Source organism: Fusarium verticillioides, chromosome 4 (assembly GCF_000149555.1).
Source record: "Fusarium verticillioides 7600 chromosome 4, whole genome shotgun sequence".
Classification (NCBI taxonomy): domain Eukaryota; kingdom Fungi; phylum Ascomycota; class Sordariomycetes; order Hypocreales; family Nectriaceae; genus Fusarium; species Fusarium verticillioides.
In genome coordinates this window covers 295562-311147 of record NC_031678.1, presented here as the reverse complement: position 1 = coordinate 311147, position 15586 = coordinate 295562, and the positions used below count along the sequence as shown (strand labels likewise).

At 47.7% G+C, this 15586-nt stretch overlaps 6 protein-coding genes across 7 annotated transcripts; 3 read left to right on the top strand and 3 right to left on the bottom strand.

The window, feature by feature from the left end:
* Positions 1 to 84: 84 nt before the first annotated feature.
* Positions 85 to 3746, top strand: FVEG_15476 (hypothetical protein; the record flags this gene model as incomplete). Its single annotated transcript, XM_018904602.1, has 9 exons — positions 85 to 475; positions 519 to 787; positions 845 to 1592; positions 1979 to 2034; positions 2079 to 2149; positions 2216 to 2507; positions 2556 to 3299; positions 3348 to 3452; positions 3501 to 3746. 9 exons carry the CDS (start codon positions 85 to 87, stop codon positions 3744 to 3746), a joined length of 2922 nt encoding a protein of 973 aa, XP_018748847.1.
* A 1369-nt stretch (positions 3747 to 5115) lies between these two features.
* Positions 5116 to 5759, bottom strand: FVEG_15475 (hypothetical protein; the record flags this gene model as incomplete). Its single annotated transcript, XM_018904601.1, has 3 exons — positions 5116 to 5322; positions 5374 to 5549; positions 5750 to 5759. The coding sequence occupies 3 exons, from the start codon at positions 5757 to 5759 to the stop codon at positions 5116 to 5118; spliced, it is 393 nt and encodes a 130-aa protein (XP_018748846.1).
* Positions 5760 to 6277: 518 nt separating this feature from the next.
* On the bottom strand, positions 6278 to 7453 carry FVEG_15474 (hypothetical protein; the record flags this gene model as incomplete). Its single annotated transcript, XM_018904600.1, has 1 exon — positions 6278 to 7453. One exon carries the CDS (start codon positions 7451 to 7453, stop codon positions 6278 to 6280), a length of 1176 nt encoding a protein of 391 aa, XP_018748845.1.
* Positions 7454 to 7898: 445 nt separating this feature from the next.
* FVEG_04406 (hypothetical protein) lies at positions 7899 to 9563 on the top strand (the record flags this gene model as incomplete). Its single annotated transcript, XM_018892193.1, has 7 exons — positions 7899 to 8036; positions 8082 to 8123; positions 8179 to 8435; positions 8483 to 8628; positions 8682 to 8890; positions 8941 to 9023; positions 9088 to 9563. 7 exons carry the CDS (start codon positions 7899 to 7901, stop codon positions 9470 to 9472), a joined length of 1260 nt encoding a protein of 419 aa, XP_018748844.1. The 3' UTR covers positions 9473 to 9563.
* A 634-nt stretch (positions 9564 to 10197) lies between these two features.
* Positions 10198 to 11744, bottom strand: FVEG_04405 (hypothetical protein; the record flags this gene model as incomplete). Its single annotated transcript, XM_018892192.1, has 4 exons — positions 10198 to 10656; positions 10719 to 11159; positions 11216 to 11462; positions 11521 to 11744. The coding sequence occupies 4 exons, from the start codon at positions 11742 to 11744 to the stop codon at positions 10198 to 10200; spliced, it is 1371 nt and encodes a 456-aa protein (XP_018748843.1).
* A 992-nt stretch (positions 11745 to 12736) lies between these two features.
* Positions 12737 to 14867, top strand: FVEG_04404 (hypothetical protein). 2 transcript variants are annotated; one of them, XM_018892190.1, is made up of 3 exons: positions 12737 to 14505; positions 14552 to 14648; positions 14704 to 14867. In XM_018892190.1, the coding sequence occupies exons 1-3, from the start codon at positions 12749 to 12751 to the stop codon at positions 14746 to 14748; spliced, it is 1899 nt and encodes a 632-aa protein (XP_018748841.1). In that variant the 5' UTR covers positions 12737 to 12748; the 3' UTR covers positions 14749 to 14867. The 2 variants fall into 2 exon arrangements, with proteins under 2 accessions (XP_018748841.1, XP_018748842.1); XM_018892191.1 differs by having other exon boundaries at positions 14700 to 14807.
* The last annotated feature ends 719 nt before the right edge of the window (positions 14868 to 15586 follow it).

The following is a 15586-nucleotide window of genomic DNA, read 5'->3' as shown; positions in this document are numbered from 1 at the left end:
TAATTTCTGCTACCCCAGACCGCCCCATCCCGTTATCACTCCAACACCAACTCCCCGTAGCTTATCTCCAACTCACCCATCAATATGTCCCGCTCAAGAAACGGCTGCTCAACGTGCAAAAGACGCCACCGGAAATGCGACGAGACAAAACCATCATGTCGTGAATGTCAAAAGAACAACCTAGACTGCGAAGGCTATGCGTTGAAGTTACAGTGGGATGTAGGCGTTGCGTCGAGGGGCAAACTCACGGGTTCTTCACTTCCTGTTCTAGGGACTGGTAGTGAGAGGAAGAGGCAGAGGGTGGAAATTGATGGTGTGGAGGGGCCTTTTGGGCAGTTCCAGGCCTTGCCACTGGGTTATGTTGAGAATAGCCCGGTGTCAGGTTTGATGGATATGCAGTACCCTGTGATCGAGACTGAAGAGCCACAGTGGTTACAACGGAGAAGCGACCATGAAAAGCATCTCTTCAAAGAATGTAAGCCACCCACCAACCCCAATACCTCCTACTAAACAACCAGTTATACAAAAAACCGTATTCCTCTTCTACTCCACCTCCACAGAAGATCCATTCCCTCTTGAACTCCAACGCCTCGCCCTCCAAAACGAACCACTATATCTCGGCCTAATCGCCACACACGTATACAACACCAACCCCCGGAACCCTCCACCGTTATTCCACGATCTATGTAATCAAAGCCTCCGTCTTTTTCGCGAGCAGCTAAGTGGGTTTGATGGGACGTTAGATGAGGGATTGATTAATGCGGGTGTATTCCTCTGCACACTCCACGTAAGCCCCCTTACCTCTCCCCGGAGTTCATGAATATTAACTGGGGACGGGTGGCAGCTGTTTCAAGGAATTCCATGGACAGCGCATCTGAATTCCATGATGTGGGTATACCATCTCTTCCCGCAGTCCAAAAACGCACATCTCATTGGAGATCTGGAATATCGCTTCTCGCTTGAGGCCATGGCGATAATGGATATTCCCACTTTTGTCCGTGGACGCGATACACCAACCCTTGGAATCTGGGGTTTTCTGCGCTCCGCTCAAAAAGCGTCTTTAACGGGACTTGTCGGTGGTGTCGAAAGTGTCTCGGGCTTACCGCGAAGCCTTCTCGATATTTTCGGGAGAATGGCACATGATGATGTGGAGAAGGACTTTGCAGATTGGGAAGGGCACGAGGGGTCTATTCCGCACGTTCATCTCTGGGAGGCCTTTCGGATATCGGGAATCTTGATTTCTCGACGACAAAAGCGCACACAAACTAACTCACCATCTAACGAGATGCTAGTCTGTCGTCTAGTAGCTGCCCTCGACGCATTGTACGAAACTCGCAAACGCGAAGAGTACACGCACATCCTCGCTACAAACAGCATGCTATATCCCTACACCGCAGCCCGTCTCGAAGTAACAATTCTCCAAACACGACCATCCTGGGTCCGCACGCTCCGTCGGTGCGGAAGTATCTGTGACGCATACCGCGACACGCCGAATGCGATAATTTTAGAGGAGATACTAGATAAGGCGTTGGAAAGGGGTGATAATGAAGTTGATCTTGATAGAGAGACGAAAGCCAGAGGTGTAGAGTTGAGTTTGTTCTAGACTAGGCTAGGCTGTTTTAGGATGGTCGACACGCGGCCAATGAGATGTTATGTTAGGTGGGTGGACCTGCTGTTTGGATGCTAGAGGCATCGGTGTTTTGCGGGGGGGGCCGATGGTGTTGGTGAAAGATTTTGATGGGATGGGGGAGACCGGGCTTGGGGTGATAGGGGATTGCTATAAATCTGGGGTATCCTCAAGGGCTGTAAGAGCACAGCAGTCTTGAACTGGGAGGCATCTCTCTTATTCTTTGCTTTTCTCTTCCACTATTTTGGCAAAGATGGATAGCGAACTGAGTTTCCCCCCTGGGACTTCCCATCTCCTGAGTCAGTTGCATCACCATCAACCGAGATACATTGGTCCTGACGCACTATACAGGTCGCTCTGAGATCATCCTCGTTCCAACACCTTCACAAGACCCCAATGATCCATTAGTCAGTTCCCCTCTCCCCTCAGCATCTCATCTAACCATCCCCAGAACTGGAGCAAAGGACGAAAATCATGGAACTTCACCCTCGTTCTCGCCGTAACAGTAGCATTCTTCTCAGCGTACGCCTCCCCCCCTCTCCCATAACCACCTCTCCCCATTATCCCCTTCATCACTAAAATCCTCAGCATCGTCATGCAAATGGTCCTCTGGCAACAAATGATCATCGACATGCACGTAACCTACGACCAACTCAACTACGGCGTCGCCTTCAACTCAGCTGGTCTCGCCCTCGGAAGTTTCCTCTTCATCCCACTCGCTCGAAAATACGGTTCGCGTCCTTGCTACATACTATCCACTGGGCTCACGGCTGCTGTGTCGTGGTGGAGTGGCAGGATGGAGACGGTGGGGGAGATGTATGTTACGAATTTCCTGTCGGGGCTGGCGGCGAGTATTAATGAGACCATATCCGAGATCACGGTCAGTGGTATTCTTTTAGGGACGGGTGGAAGGATACTGACTGATTAGATTGCGGACTTGTTCTTTGTTCATCAAAGGGGTACTGCCAATGGGTTTTACATCATGGCTGTCATGGTAGGCCAATTCGTCTGTCCCTGCATTGTGGGCGTTCAAGCAGCTGCTCAAGACTGGCGATGGACATACTACACCACCGGCATCGTCCTAACCATTCTCTTCCTCCTATTCATCTTTTTCTTTGAAGAAACAAAGTTCATCCCCGTAACTGTTGGCGAAACACGCAACACCTTAAGCCAGGGCCCACCTACACTCAAAAACTTCAAAGATTCCTCAACTCGAGCAGACGTCCAAGACTCAGACTACACCTCAGAAACCCATCCCCCGAGACTTACATACAAACAAAAAATGCGCTTCATAACACGCACAGACGAACCTCTTTGGCGAAACTATCTCGTCCCCCTCAAAATGTTTCTCTTCCCGCATGTTCTCTTCTCAGCGCTTCAAGTAGCCAGCTGCGTCGCCTTTCTTATCCTCCTCACATCTTCTATCTCCATGATCTTCTCCGCACCGCCGTATAACTTCAACACAGCTGGTGTAGGGCTCATGTCGCTTGGGCCGTTTGTGGGGAACTTTTTAGGAAGTGTTTATGGTGGTGTGCTGGGGGATTGGGTTGTTGTTCAGTTCGCGAAGAGGAATAAGGGGATTTTTGAACCGGAGATGAGATTGTATATTTTGCTGTTGCCGGCGCTTCTTATGGGTGGGGGGCTTGTTTTCTTCGGAATATCTGCTGACAAGGTGAGTCGCATTCCCGTTGTGAGATTGTTTCGTTGACTAATTCGTTAGGGTTGGCACTGGATCTACCCCAGCATTGGAGGCGCCATGTTTGGCTTTGGTATGGCGTCCATGATCGATATATCATGCACAATCGTCATCGACATCTACCAAACCGTCAGTCCACTGAACGAAATATTCAAGGCAATCACTGACAATGACTAGCTTACAGCAGAAGCCTTCATCTCCGTCACATTCATCCGCAACATCCCTTCCATCGGGGTACCATTTGGAGTCGTTGGCTGGATATCATCCATCGGCATCTCAAAGCTCTTCATCATCAGCGGATGCGTCGCTACCGGTGTCTGTCTACTATTCATACCATATGCCGTTTGGGGCAGACGTGTTCGTGAAAACACATGGCAGATGTATGAGTCTGTACGGGAGTTGAAGGGAGCAGCTCGACACTAGTACCATTTTGCGCAACAAAATTATAGCTAGAGGCTTCGAAGGTTGATCTCTCATTCTATCATTCGCAGTAGCCGCCACAGTCGGCATAGCAAATCTGGTTAGAGCTGCTATACCTCATGTAGATAGTCGTGTTGCCAATCGGGTTTTCAAGACATTTGCTACAAGTCCATCTACTCCCCGGTCCATTGCAGCAAACGGAAACAAAACGGCATTACACGAAGATGCTGGATTGCAGCCCAGAAAAATAACAATTGCTCGAGAAGAAGGACGCACAGACTTCCCTTATGAAAAGGATTATGGGACAGGAATAGAGCTCGTGAAGTTGCGCTAGTAAGCCGGCAACTAGATTCCTACAGCAAGGATGACAAGGGCACACAGCGGTCTTGGATTACTTACGTCAACCAGGTCAGAGGGGCAAACAAACCAAACTAACTAATTATTGGAAAAATACCTAGTCTTATTATCTTCTCTTATATATATAAAGTTTCATAGTAGTTCTCCTTATCACAATCTGGCAACAACATCTCTTGGTCGCTCATAACCTTACTCGAGATCCAGCAGCTCGGACAAATCACTGTCATAGCCATCATCGTCATCAAGCTCCTACTCCAGTCCATACGTCCCTCTAGCCGCCCTCGGCGTAGAATCTCCAATCCGCTTCTGATAGATCTCTTTTATTTAATATCTTCCTAGCCTTAAGTAATCTCCTGTGACTGATGAGCCATCTATGATATTCTTGAGTAAAATAAATCAACATTACTTTATGAAGTGGCGGAACGGCCTGGAGCATCGAGAAATTCTCCAGCTGTAACTACCTAGATTCTAGCTTAAAGGTCTTACAAGTACTCTAAGCAGCCATGACAGCGCCAAGAAGCTTGTGAATAAAGTAGACGGTGCTTGGCTGTGTTGGTAAGACAGCTGAAACGTGTACCCATGTTGTTGCACCAAATGAAGTGAGGAATGGCCGGTGCGGTGGAGAAGCCAATTCGGCCATCAGAGGGTTTGACGCGCTCCTACGACTCCTGTTCTCAAACCGACCAAGAAACGGCTCGCAACAAACAGGTCCAGATTATGAGCAGCCAACTGCAGAGCCGCACCCACAAGAGCAAAAATTGAGCCGCCAAACACGAGCAGTCGACGACCCCAGTGATCTACTATGTATTTTACCTGATAAAATGCAAGCATCGGCAGTATGGGCCACAAGCAGATAGACAGACACAATAAAGATTGAACTTGACCCCCAAGCATATCATTCAATGTCTACATCTTAAGGCTGTATATCATAACTCTTCACTGCTAAACATCCCCCAAGCGCCATTATGGCCTAATTACATATGGTAAAGGGATATCCAATAAAGTCCATGGCGTTCTAGATAAGACGGGGGAAGACTGCTGCTTCCATTTCATTAGTATTTCTCCAAATACCAAATTCCTTTCCGTCGTCTACTTTTTTCCAGTTGTCCCGTACCGTCTTAGGCGTCCATTCCTCCCCGGCAGCACCCTGGAAGCCATGCGTCTCAGCTACAAAAATGCGAGTCACAATCTTTCCCATAGCACCAATGGTCTCGCCAGTAATCTTGCAATCTTCATGTTCAAGCTATACAATTGCAGGAGAGGCTTGGGCCACGGGGCCGAACTGCTTCATGAGTTCCTGACCCTGGTTGGCCTCACTGTTCGCCATGAGTTGGTCGGTGAATCCAGCTGTAGCGACAGCATTGACAGAGATGTTGTACTCCTTGCCCTCAATGCAAAGAGTCTTAGTGAGCCAGATTAAGGCAAACTTGGCAGCTCCGTAACCCGAGTCTAGGCGGAGTTCTCACAAAGACTCCGTGCAGACGAATCTAAAATCCGCACCCAACAGTATCAGCTATGAGCTAGGGTTATACTAGGTATAGCAGGTATATACTACTAGTAGTGTCATAGAAGCCTCTATATTAGCAAAAATATACTTAAAAAGTAAATAATTTTGTTATAAGTTTATACTAAATCTACTTATTATACACTCTTAGGCATAATAGAAGTAAGCTCTGTTAGCTAGGCGTATAAGGTTATAGATCAAGGGCAAGGGTCGCGGCGTGATAAGGCTAGTCGCCTCCTTTCCTCAAGTCTTATTAGTAGTTTTTTAAGCCTTTATATAAGAAGTTAGAGTTTCTAGTAGCCATCGCACTTCGATTATTCTTTAAGTATCTTTAGCTTTAATAGGAGATAGTAAGTACTAATAGTCGCAGAGATGCAGCACAAGCGGGCTATATATCTATAATGCTAGTGGTTTTTCCAGATCCTTTTTAATTCTATATAAGACAATGCTAGTAGAAAACCCAAGGATTCCGCCACCCACATTCCATTCCTTTTACTGTTATCGCGCAGGTCAGTCCAGCAGCATAACAGCATGTAGTAAAAGCTATCAACCCCCAATATTCACCATTGCAGCGAGATAAGATCTCACCAGCAATCGGTATTCCTGTGAGAGTCCTGCGAAGATCTCGTGTCAGTCTTCATGTCGTCTAGGATCCGGTAGTGGGAACAAGAACTCACCCAAGACTCACAACTGTATAAGCAGTCGCGTAGTATCTTCCATAATGTTCTGTTGCACATAACTGCCCGATGCAGACGGGTGTGAGACTAATACCGCTGCCACTGAAAAAGCCAAAAGTACAGCTGTATATCACTAATAGTGGTACGCTTCCCGACGCTGGCAACCATAGGCAAATGTTGGAGAGAAGGCAGAGGGCAACGGTGATGATCAAGACGTTGAATCTTCCCAAACGGTCAGCGAAGTAACCGGGAAGCACGCGACCGAAGAATGAGCCAGCGTTCATGATGGCAAGAAGCTGATATGACAACTTGGACGGTACTTCATGGGCCAGCGCGTATGAGGAGATGTATGAGATTGGAATGAAGATTCCCCATTCCACAAAGAAAACGGCGAGCGTCGTCATGAGAAATGGAATATTGTGAAAGATTCGAAGATCTGGAAGGATATTCTCTTTCGAAAATGGCTTCGTAGGTAGGTGAGATGTAATTGTGACACAAGCAAGACCAAGGGAAATTAGCCATACAAGAGCAACAACACGCGTTGCCCAGGCAAAGCCGATCTTCCCAAAGAGACTCTCGAGGGTGAGAGGAACAATAATACCTCCTACCGCACCACCTCCTGCTGCGATTCCTGTTGCGATTCCTCTCTTCTCGAAGAAGAAGTGACTGACAGCTGCTATGGCAGGCGTGAAGACAAGCGACGTTCCCAAGCCTCCACATATGCCAAAGGATAGCATGAAATGCCAGTACTCGACGCAAAATCCAAGGCTGACCATTGTCGCAAGTATCAAGATAGAGCCGAGAAGAACCAATGATCGAGGACCTCGGGCATCGAAGATGGGACCGACCAGAACACCGCAAAAGAAAGTTAGACAAGTATAGACGCTGAAGATCCAGCCGATTTTTCCAGAGTCATATTCTTGCAGTTGGTGGGTTTCCAAGTAGGCCTGAAATGAGCCCAGGGAGTTGACAATGCCCAGACTGGCGAGTAGACCCATGAAGCTGCCAAGGACGCAAAGCCAGCCTTTCAGGCCACCTTCAGGGAACTTATAAGCAGTTTTATCATTCGGAGAAGTGGCTGGAAGAGGTGCCTCCTGGTCGAGTTCCTTCTCACTTTGCCTTGATACTGTGTCGCTGGGGCCTGGCGTGACGAGCTCTGGAGATGCCACCATGTTTGCTTTGATGATAGTGTGAACAGTATTTGGGTAGGTGTAAGAAATAAATGATGATATACACGTTTGGAGTAGAGTCGAAACTTGGGATTGCCTCTGGTGTCTGTAAAACTTTCAATCTGTTATTTCTATAAATGTATTATAGCTATGTACATGTGTTATCTACATGGAGTTGTTTAGAATTAAATCGGAATTGCGAAGGGCCGGAAAAGAAAGCTGGTCGCCCCTCGGGGAAATGGTCGGAGATAATGCCATCGGCGAAATTACAGGTGGCAATAGCGGATATCATGCGGGGATCTTTAGTCTTTGTGGAAACCATAAGTCATGACCTTCAAGGTCTAACTGGTGCGGCTTTTTATAAAGTCGCCCTGTTCTTGAGTTTGCATCGTGCTTCAGACCGTTTCCCGCTACATCTCTACTTGTTTTACAGCCTACAACGCTTGTCATGTCCACGGACGACTGTATCTCGCGCCGCGCCGTCGGATATCTTCCAGAGGCCCCCAAGTTCTTCGATGTTCTCAATGACCTGTGGCACCCCGAAACAAATCCCAATGGCGTCCTCAATCTCGGGCTGGCTGAAAATGTGTGTCATCGTTTGTGGACAAAGTCACTTCAGCTGACAGTGTAGGGCCTAATGCAGACAGAAATGACCGAATTTATCAACTCCCATGTACGAACCTTCTAGAGCATAGCATAGATGATATGAAGTAAGCTAATATTCGTAGCCTTGTGCTAGCCCTCATGCATTGACATATGGCGACGGGTTCACTGGCTCCAAGCAGCTGAAGAAGGCTTGGTGTCAGTTGTTGAACAAATACTCCAACCCTTGCATACCGATAATCGCATCGCACCTGCATGTTACACCGGGAGTAGGCAACGCTCTCGAATGTTGTGCTTGGTCTCTCTTTGACCAAGAAGATCAAGTGCTTGTCGGTCGGCCTTATTGGACTGCCTTTAATTACATCTTTGGGATCCGAGCCGGGTGCGTGTCGTTTCGCAATACTGTAGCATAAATTAACAAGTGGACAGGGTCCGAGTTCGAGAGGTCTCATTTCGTGGCACTGATCCATTTAGTCTAGAGGCCGTCCAAGAGTATGAGAAAGAGTATTTGCAAGCACAGAAAGAGGCAAGATGTGTCAAGGCCATATTGCTATGCTCTCCACATAACCCGCTCGGTATGCACAGTTCAAGGTAAAAAGCAAGTCACAGAAGCTAACGTCTGCCGCAGGCCGCTGTTACCCCAAAGACGTCCTGAGAGCATATATGAGCCTTTGCGGGAAACTTGGACTGCATCTCATTGTCGACGAGATATACGCACTATCTGTGTTTGAGAACGCCAAAATGCGAAATGCTGTCCCATTCACTTCAATTCTTTCCCTACAGGCCAATGGACTCATGGATCCTAGAAAAGTCCACGTTCAGTGGGGACTTAGTAAAGTATATCACCATGTTATCCTTTAGATGATTTCGTTCTGATCGCATACCAGGATTTTGGGGCTACTGGTCTGCGCATTGGCTGCCTTATCAGTCAATCGAATGAATTGTTCCTCAAGTCGCTTGAGGGTTTCTCGTAAGTCCTATGGCTAAAAAGCCGACTTCTGTGCACAAAGCTTCATATATTAATTGATGTACAGTCTTTTTAACTTCCCCTCTAGCCTTGCTGATAAGGCGGTTGCCTCCCTGCTCTTGAATGCGGAGTACACTCAACAGTATATCACAACCTATCAATCACGTCTTACAGAGAGTTACAAGCATGTAACTGAATTTCTAGACGAACATGGGATCGTATATACGGAGTCAAATGCTTCATTATTCTTGATGGTAAATCTCTCGTCTGTGGGTAACCGCCGATTTTCCAACGATGACTACATTCTCGGCCTTCTGAGGCAGAAGAAGCTGTACGTCACCTCGGCCACGGCTTATAGGAATGAGGAGCCAGGATGGTTTAGGATAGTTATCGCGCATCCCAAGTCCGTGTTGGATGAAGGTTTGAAGAGGCTGGTTGAAGCCTTGTCCTAATATGGGTGAAGATTCAAACCATAAGGGGATGAAGCGCAATGAGAAAGATTTTGACGATGAATAGCTTGCTGCAGATAGATTAAGCTCGTGTATCTTGTTTTAAAGATTCGAACGGAAAATGGTGAATCGATTCCATCTGACGTGATCATTCGTCATCACGGAGGGAAGGATTTAGTCAAAATGGACCTATTGTCGTAAACCCGCCCATCAGGACGTTCCACTCTCATGGTCCCATATGGATAAGGGCTTGTAAGTCCAATCGGAGATGCCATAGTTCGCCGGCCAACACAAAGCCCTTGCACCCTTGCACCCTTGACCACAGTCGCAAGTCCGACGGTCTATGCATGACGATTTCCGGGGGCAAATGGCGCCGGCATGTCAACTACATGACTCCTTCCACAGCCAGATCCGACACGCTTGGAGATCGAATTTTGCTACTTTAACCTGGACTAGCAGGATATGCCGAGATTTTAAGCCGCCAACGCCCCCACTGCCTTGGATGGTACCATCTGTCTCGGAGCTGAGTCACGTAGTTATCTCCGATTCTCTAGACTCATGTCTTATCAATCAAGTTTATCAATCAAGCGTGAAAACCTCACCATTGGCATCTTCTTTCAGTCATCACATCGGCATACTCTGCTTCTGTCTGTCATTCTGTTCCTAATTCACTGTTCTTCCCATTTTTCATATTCCAAAACACTTCACCTGGAAACCTTGCCCATTTCTCACAAACATGGCTTCCTTGCCAGAAACCCTCCCCACCAAGTAACGGACTCAACCGCAAGAAGGGCCGGAGTGTGTTCCTGAGAGACAGCCATGAGAGTCATTTGTTCAATGGGGTACATAGTGTCCCCACCAAAAGCGATAAGGATCTGGCAAACTACCATCAGGCCGATAGGGGTGAAGCCGGGTTGAAATGCAATCATCATGCCTTGGCCGAGAATGAAGAATGGGATCCCCAGAACCAAAGTATAGATCTTCAGTCGTCCATAATATCGCATCATGAAGCCGAGGACTATTGTCCAGAAAGATGACCCAATATAGTAGATACTATTGATGTAGGTGGCGGCGGTAATGGATTGGTTAAAAACGACGATGAGCATTGAATATATGTATGCTGAGCAGATAAACTCGGAGGTGTAAAGGTTTACAGCCATTATGTTGGTCCATACGACAGTCCGGTTCTTCAATAGATCAGACGAAAGGAATGTTACTGGTGCCAAATATATCTGAGGACAAAACAAACGACCAGGAGCGGACCAAACACCAGAAAGCAAATGATCAGGGGTGAACCCCAACCTTTGTCTTGGTAAGAGTAAATACTCAGGGATAGAAGGAGCAAGCTCAGCCCAGCTGCAAGAATGAGAAGTCCGACGATGTCGTATTCTTTGAGGTAAAAAATGATGCGTTGACTTATAGTTTTGCCATGATCGGGTCGCTTGATCAAGCCAGCCTGTCTCGCTCTCTTATCGAAGCGAAACATCATAGCAATGACGGGGGCACATACAGCGGGTATGATAATACACCACACGCCAAAGTCCCATCGATTTCCAAGATTTGTCAGAACCCGGTCTGCAGTAGGGCCATATGCCCATGTTGAGATGAGTGATGGGGACCAGACGATTCCAAACAAAAGTGCTCTGTTGCAAATAGGTGCCGAGTCGGAGATAAAGATAACGAGGCTGAACTGAATGCCGTAGTAGCCGACATAATAAAACACTGGGCGGCACAGTAGGTTTCGACACTGTTGCAACCGGCCTTCATGACAGCACCAAGAACTGTGAAAAGCACCATGAGACTGAGACTCTGAGGGCGACCCCAGACATCGAGGAGATTGGCATATGGGAGCCGGAATATACCACTGGCAATGTTGGCGACGACATCGGTTGTTGCAGTGAGGGCGTGTCTCTTGTAATCGCTGACGACGTAGGGGGTGAGCACTCTAAAGACGCTGTTGGAGAACCCAAGTACAAAAACGAGTAGCCAGATGCTAAATACTAGTTTAGCTGGAGGAAATTTCAAAGATATTATGCACAAGCAAGACTCACAGGATATGTGTCAGGATTTGTTCATTCCGACTCATGATCTGTTGTAAAGCTCCGGGGATTTCTTTCTCATCGTCGCTGTCCGTCACCTTGATGGCCCCGGAATCACGGTTTGCGAATGTAGGGTCGAGTTTGTGCTCGAAGACGGTCTCTTGTGTGGCAGGAACAGAGATTTTGTCCAGATGACCGTCTCGACCGCGACTCTCGGTATCGGCCTTGTCTATCATTGCGATGAAGATCAAAGTAGTGAAGCGCAGAAATAAAGATTGATGATGGGATACAAGATGAAAATTGTTCAATACTCTCAATCGATTGCTTCGTCAGAGATTTTATAGATAAAAGGAGAGGCTAGTCGACAAGCCATCAAATTTTCGTTGATTATCTGACCACATTGGACAAACTGTTCGAGGCCGACAGGAGACCAATTGGAAGCAGGAAAGAAGCAAGGTTGTTCGACAAGAGTATCCTCGTGGATCTGATAAGGTAGGAGAATCAATAACCGAGCGGCTAGGCCATCATCTGATAACCTAAATCGACATCCCAGCGTCTGGATCGGGCAAAGCAACCCGAGCCGTTCTGGGCATTTGGGGCCTCGTTACTGTACCTGCTTCAATTCAAACGCTAAGCTAGCTGATATTTCCTACGCTACGCTCCAACGCTGGCAGATTGATCTTCTGTATGCAATGAGTATGGCTAACTGGCTCCAACAGTGTTGCGACCATGCTGTATCTCTTTCTTAACGATACAGCAAGGCGTCGAACTGCTCAATCTTGAGTTTAATTCATAAAGTGATGGCTATTGGGAAACAGATCAGCTGTTGATCTCGTCCACTGAACAGAGTTCCGGTAACGACCTGATGACGAGTTCAAGTACGGGAGCCGAAGTGATTATCCATCATTTGGGGATTGTATTATCAATCGATTCTCAAATTAGGAAAAGGTTCGTGGCAGGGTCCCGATGAGAGAGAGTATCAGTTTGTTTAGCTGGCCCTCATCTCGGAGATGAGGATCAGTAAACCGTGTGTAACTTTTCCGATATGTCCGATCTTTTGGCATCGTTGGTGCATAAAAGCGGGATACTTGTGATCGGCCGAATGCTTTCAGCCGCTCCTCACCGCCCAGAAACTCCATGCCGATATGTCCGATCGATAGTCTTTTCATAAACCAACACGCCCCGCCAGAGCTGATTTCCCCGTTACTTCTCCGACCACATCCAACAACCGAGACTCACCATGCCCAGTGAACCCCGAAATCGTACGACAAATCCATCTTCGGCGCGCAAAGGCGTGCCTCACAAACGACCACGAAAACGACTAAGCTGCGAACCCTGTAGAGTCAGCAAACTCCGGTGCGATCGACTGCAACCCTGTTCCGCTTGCAGACGTCGAGAATGCGAATCTGCATGCACCTACGGGCCACGTCGCGACACAGTCACCAACAACACCCTTACAGAAGAATCTCCATCTCCCGTCTGTGACTCTTCTGCTCTTCCGCCACCATCCTTGGAAGTTGTTACAGCAGCGAATACGGTAGATAAGGGCCATCATAATACAACGTCGACTTTTCGACAGTCTCCAGGTAACGCCCGTCCAATACACTCACCTCGAGCCGAGCCCCTGTCTTCTATCGCGTCTTGGGACGCGGTCCTTGAGCGGCCCACTTCCGGCCGTGATGATAGTCCTGGGCGAGAAATTGACCCTTTTGCCTCTTTCGCCTTCGGGCCGAAAAGACCCAAGAGCGAGCTATTAGACCTCCTCCCATCCAAGACCACTAGCGAGTTCCTTATCTCAAGGTATTTTACGTATCAAGCTCCACTGTTCCATATCCTTCACGGACCTACTTTTCAGCAACAATATGCAGACTTCGCCCGGGATCCAGCGCAAGCATCACTGTCTTGGTTGGCGCTGCTCTTCACCCTCTGCTCATTGGCTTCCCAAACATTGGAGGCTGGGGATCCAGTGCTAAGAGAATGTCAGCCATCGTGGTCCGAAGTTGACCCTTGCGATCCACGCTCTTTATCTCGTCACCTCCGTGGCGCCGCCCTTGCTTGCCTATCAGAAGCCCGTTTTATGGTGCGATATGACCTCAATACGCTGGAGGCCGTGTTAATCATGACCTACGGAATATGCCATAGCGAAGGAGTTGACCGTGCCTGGGTCTTTCTCGGTGTGGCCCTCAACATGGGTATTGTGCTGCGATGCAATGCCGACTGTTTGAACCAAAACTTTATCCAACAGCAGAGGCGTTGGCGATGCTGGGCCGGGATTCGGATGCTCTATACTTACCAAGGCATTCTTTTCCGTGACGTCGACCTTTCGTTTCTCCTTGCATTTCCTTCTCCCGTGCCCGCAGAAGTTGACGATTCCGACATACATGTAGATGCGCTCCACAAGTCAGTGACATATCCGAACAGCATGTCGCTTATGAAGTTTAAACTTCGTCTATTTGAGCTATCGACCCAAATATGCTCCTGTCTTTCCAACAGTTCTACATTTGACGAAGCTGCCGCGAACCACTTTGATGCTTTGATTGCAGCCGAGCAACAGCAGTGGGCTTCCGCGTTTCTCCCTTCTGGATGTCCCAGCTTCTTTGACACGGCGGGCTTTGCGTACTGGTGCATACTCGAGACGTACGCTTATCAGCTCTATCTCCTGATTCACCGGCCTTTCTATCATTCCCAATCTCCCAAGTTTCTCCCTTCTAGCAGGAAAAGATATGCCGAATCGAGTGTAGCCCTGTTGGAAACGTTTGAGAAACTATGTGAGCTTCCTACTCTTCGGCCATACCGATGGCTAGTGAACGGCATGACAAGCTTCAATGCACTCCAAGGTGTGGTTGCTTTGGCGGCTTGTCTGATTGATAAACATGGACAAGGCGGTACCACAGCTTCTCACAAAGCAGTCTTTGATGCTACTGTACTGCGCATCGAGTCACTGCAGGGAACGAGCCCTGTTTGTGAAAGAGCTTACCCTACAATCAAAGCAATACAGTAAGGCCATATCTATATCAACAAGGGTCTAAACTCACATCTACAGGACACAAATATCTACACTCAGCAGTGGCGAAGATTATGTTTCGCCTCGGGAGTGGGATCCTAGGACCGATTGGCTTGATCTGAACTCGATCGATTGGGTACGTGTTACACACCTCCTTGCATCCTAAGTTAACCAAATCTCATAATAGACAGGCTTTCTGGGGGGATTTCACAGACAATGTTAGGCGTGGTGCTTAGGACTAATCCAGCTCGCGGGAATTAAATTAATTATAATAGCTATAAACTCTCAAACTGCACTTAGAACTCTACTAGTATCACTACTATTTGAGCTTTGAATTATCCCACTAGGTACCAGCCGGAACAAGGGATAACGGGCTATAATTAGAAGTGCACACGCAAGCTGAACACCATGATCAAGCCAATTTGGTGCAGCAATGACACTTAGCTACACTCTACGTGGAATTCGTGGAGGGATCGCAAATGGCAGGCTCTGTCTTCCAGGAGCTGCTCGAATTCTATAACAAACTTGAGCATTTGAACCTTCAGGTCAAGACTATAAACCATAAAGGTTGCACATCACTCCATATTGGAGTCCTAACGTGCAATATCACAGCGGTTAAGCTTCTAATCGCAGAAGAGGACGCCTGCATCAAGGAGACCGGCCCTGATGATGAAACGGCAAAATCTTTGGCACTGTATAACTTTAGTAATTAAGATGAGGCTCCGGGCCTATTGAGGGTAGCTTTATATAAAGGCCAAGGTTCTGGTTCGAGCCACCTTCTACAAACTCTCCAGATTCATGAAGAGCTGAAGGACGCTGGCGCAGCGTCTAATAAGGTCTTTGCCGCGATGGTACGAATAGGTGAGGATACGTGTAAAATGATGCGCAGCGGCGATCCAGACATCGCTGATTGTATTTAAGTGTAAGTAGGAAGACTGTTGAAATAGGTCCCGGCATCTGGCAGATAGCTTCCTCAAGTTGAGATTGACTGAAAATTCATAGCGATGCTTTTATCTGTCACAGAATTGAATCCACTGTTATCTGGATTGTGGGAGACGCATCAACTGGAACCTA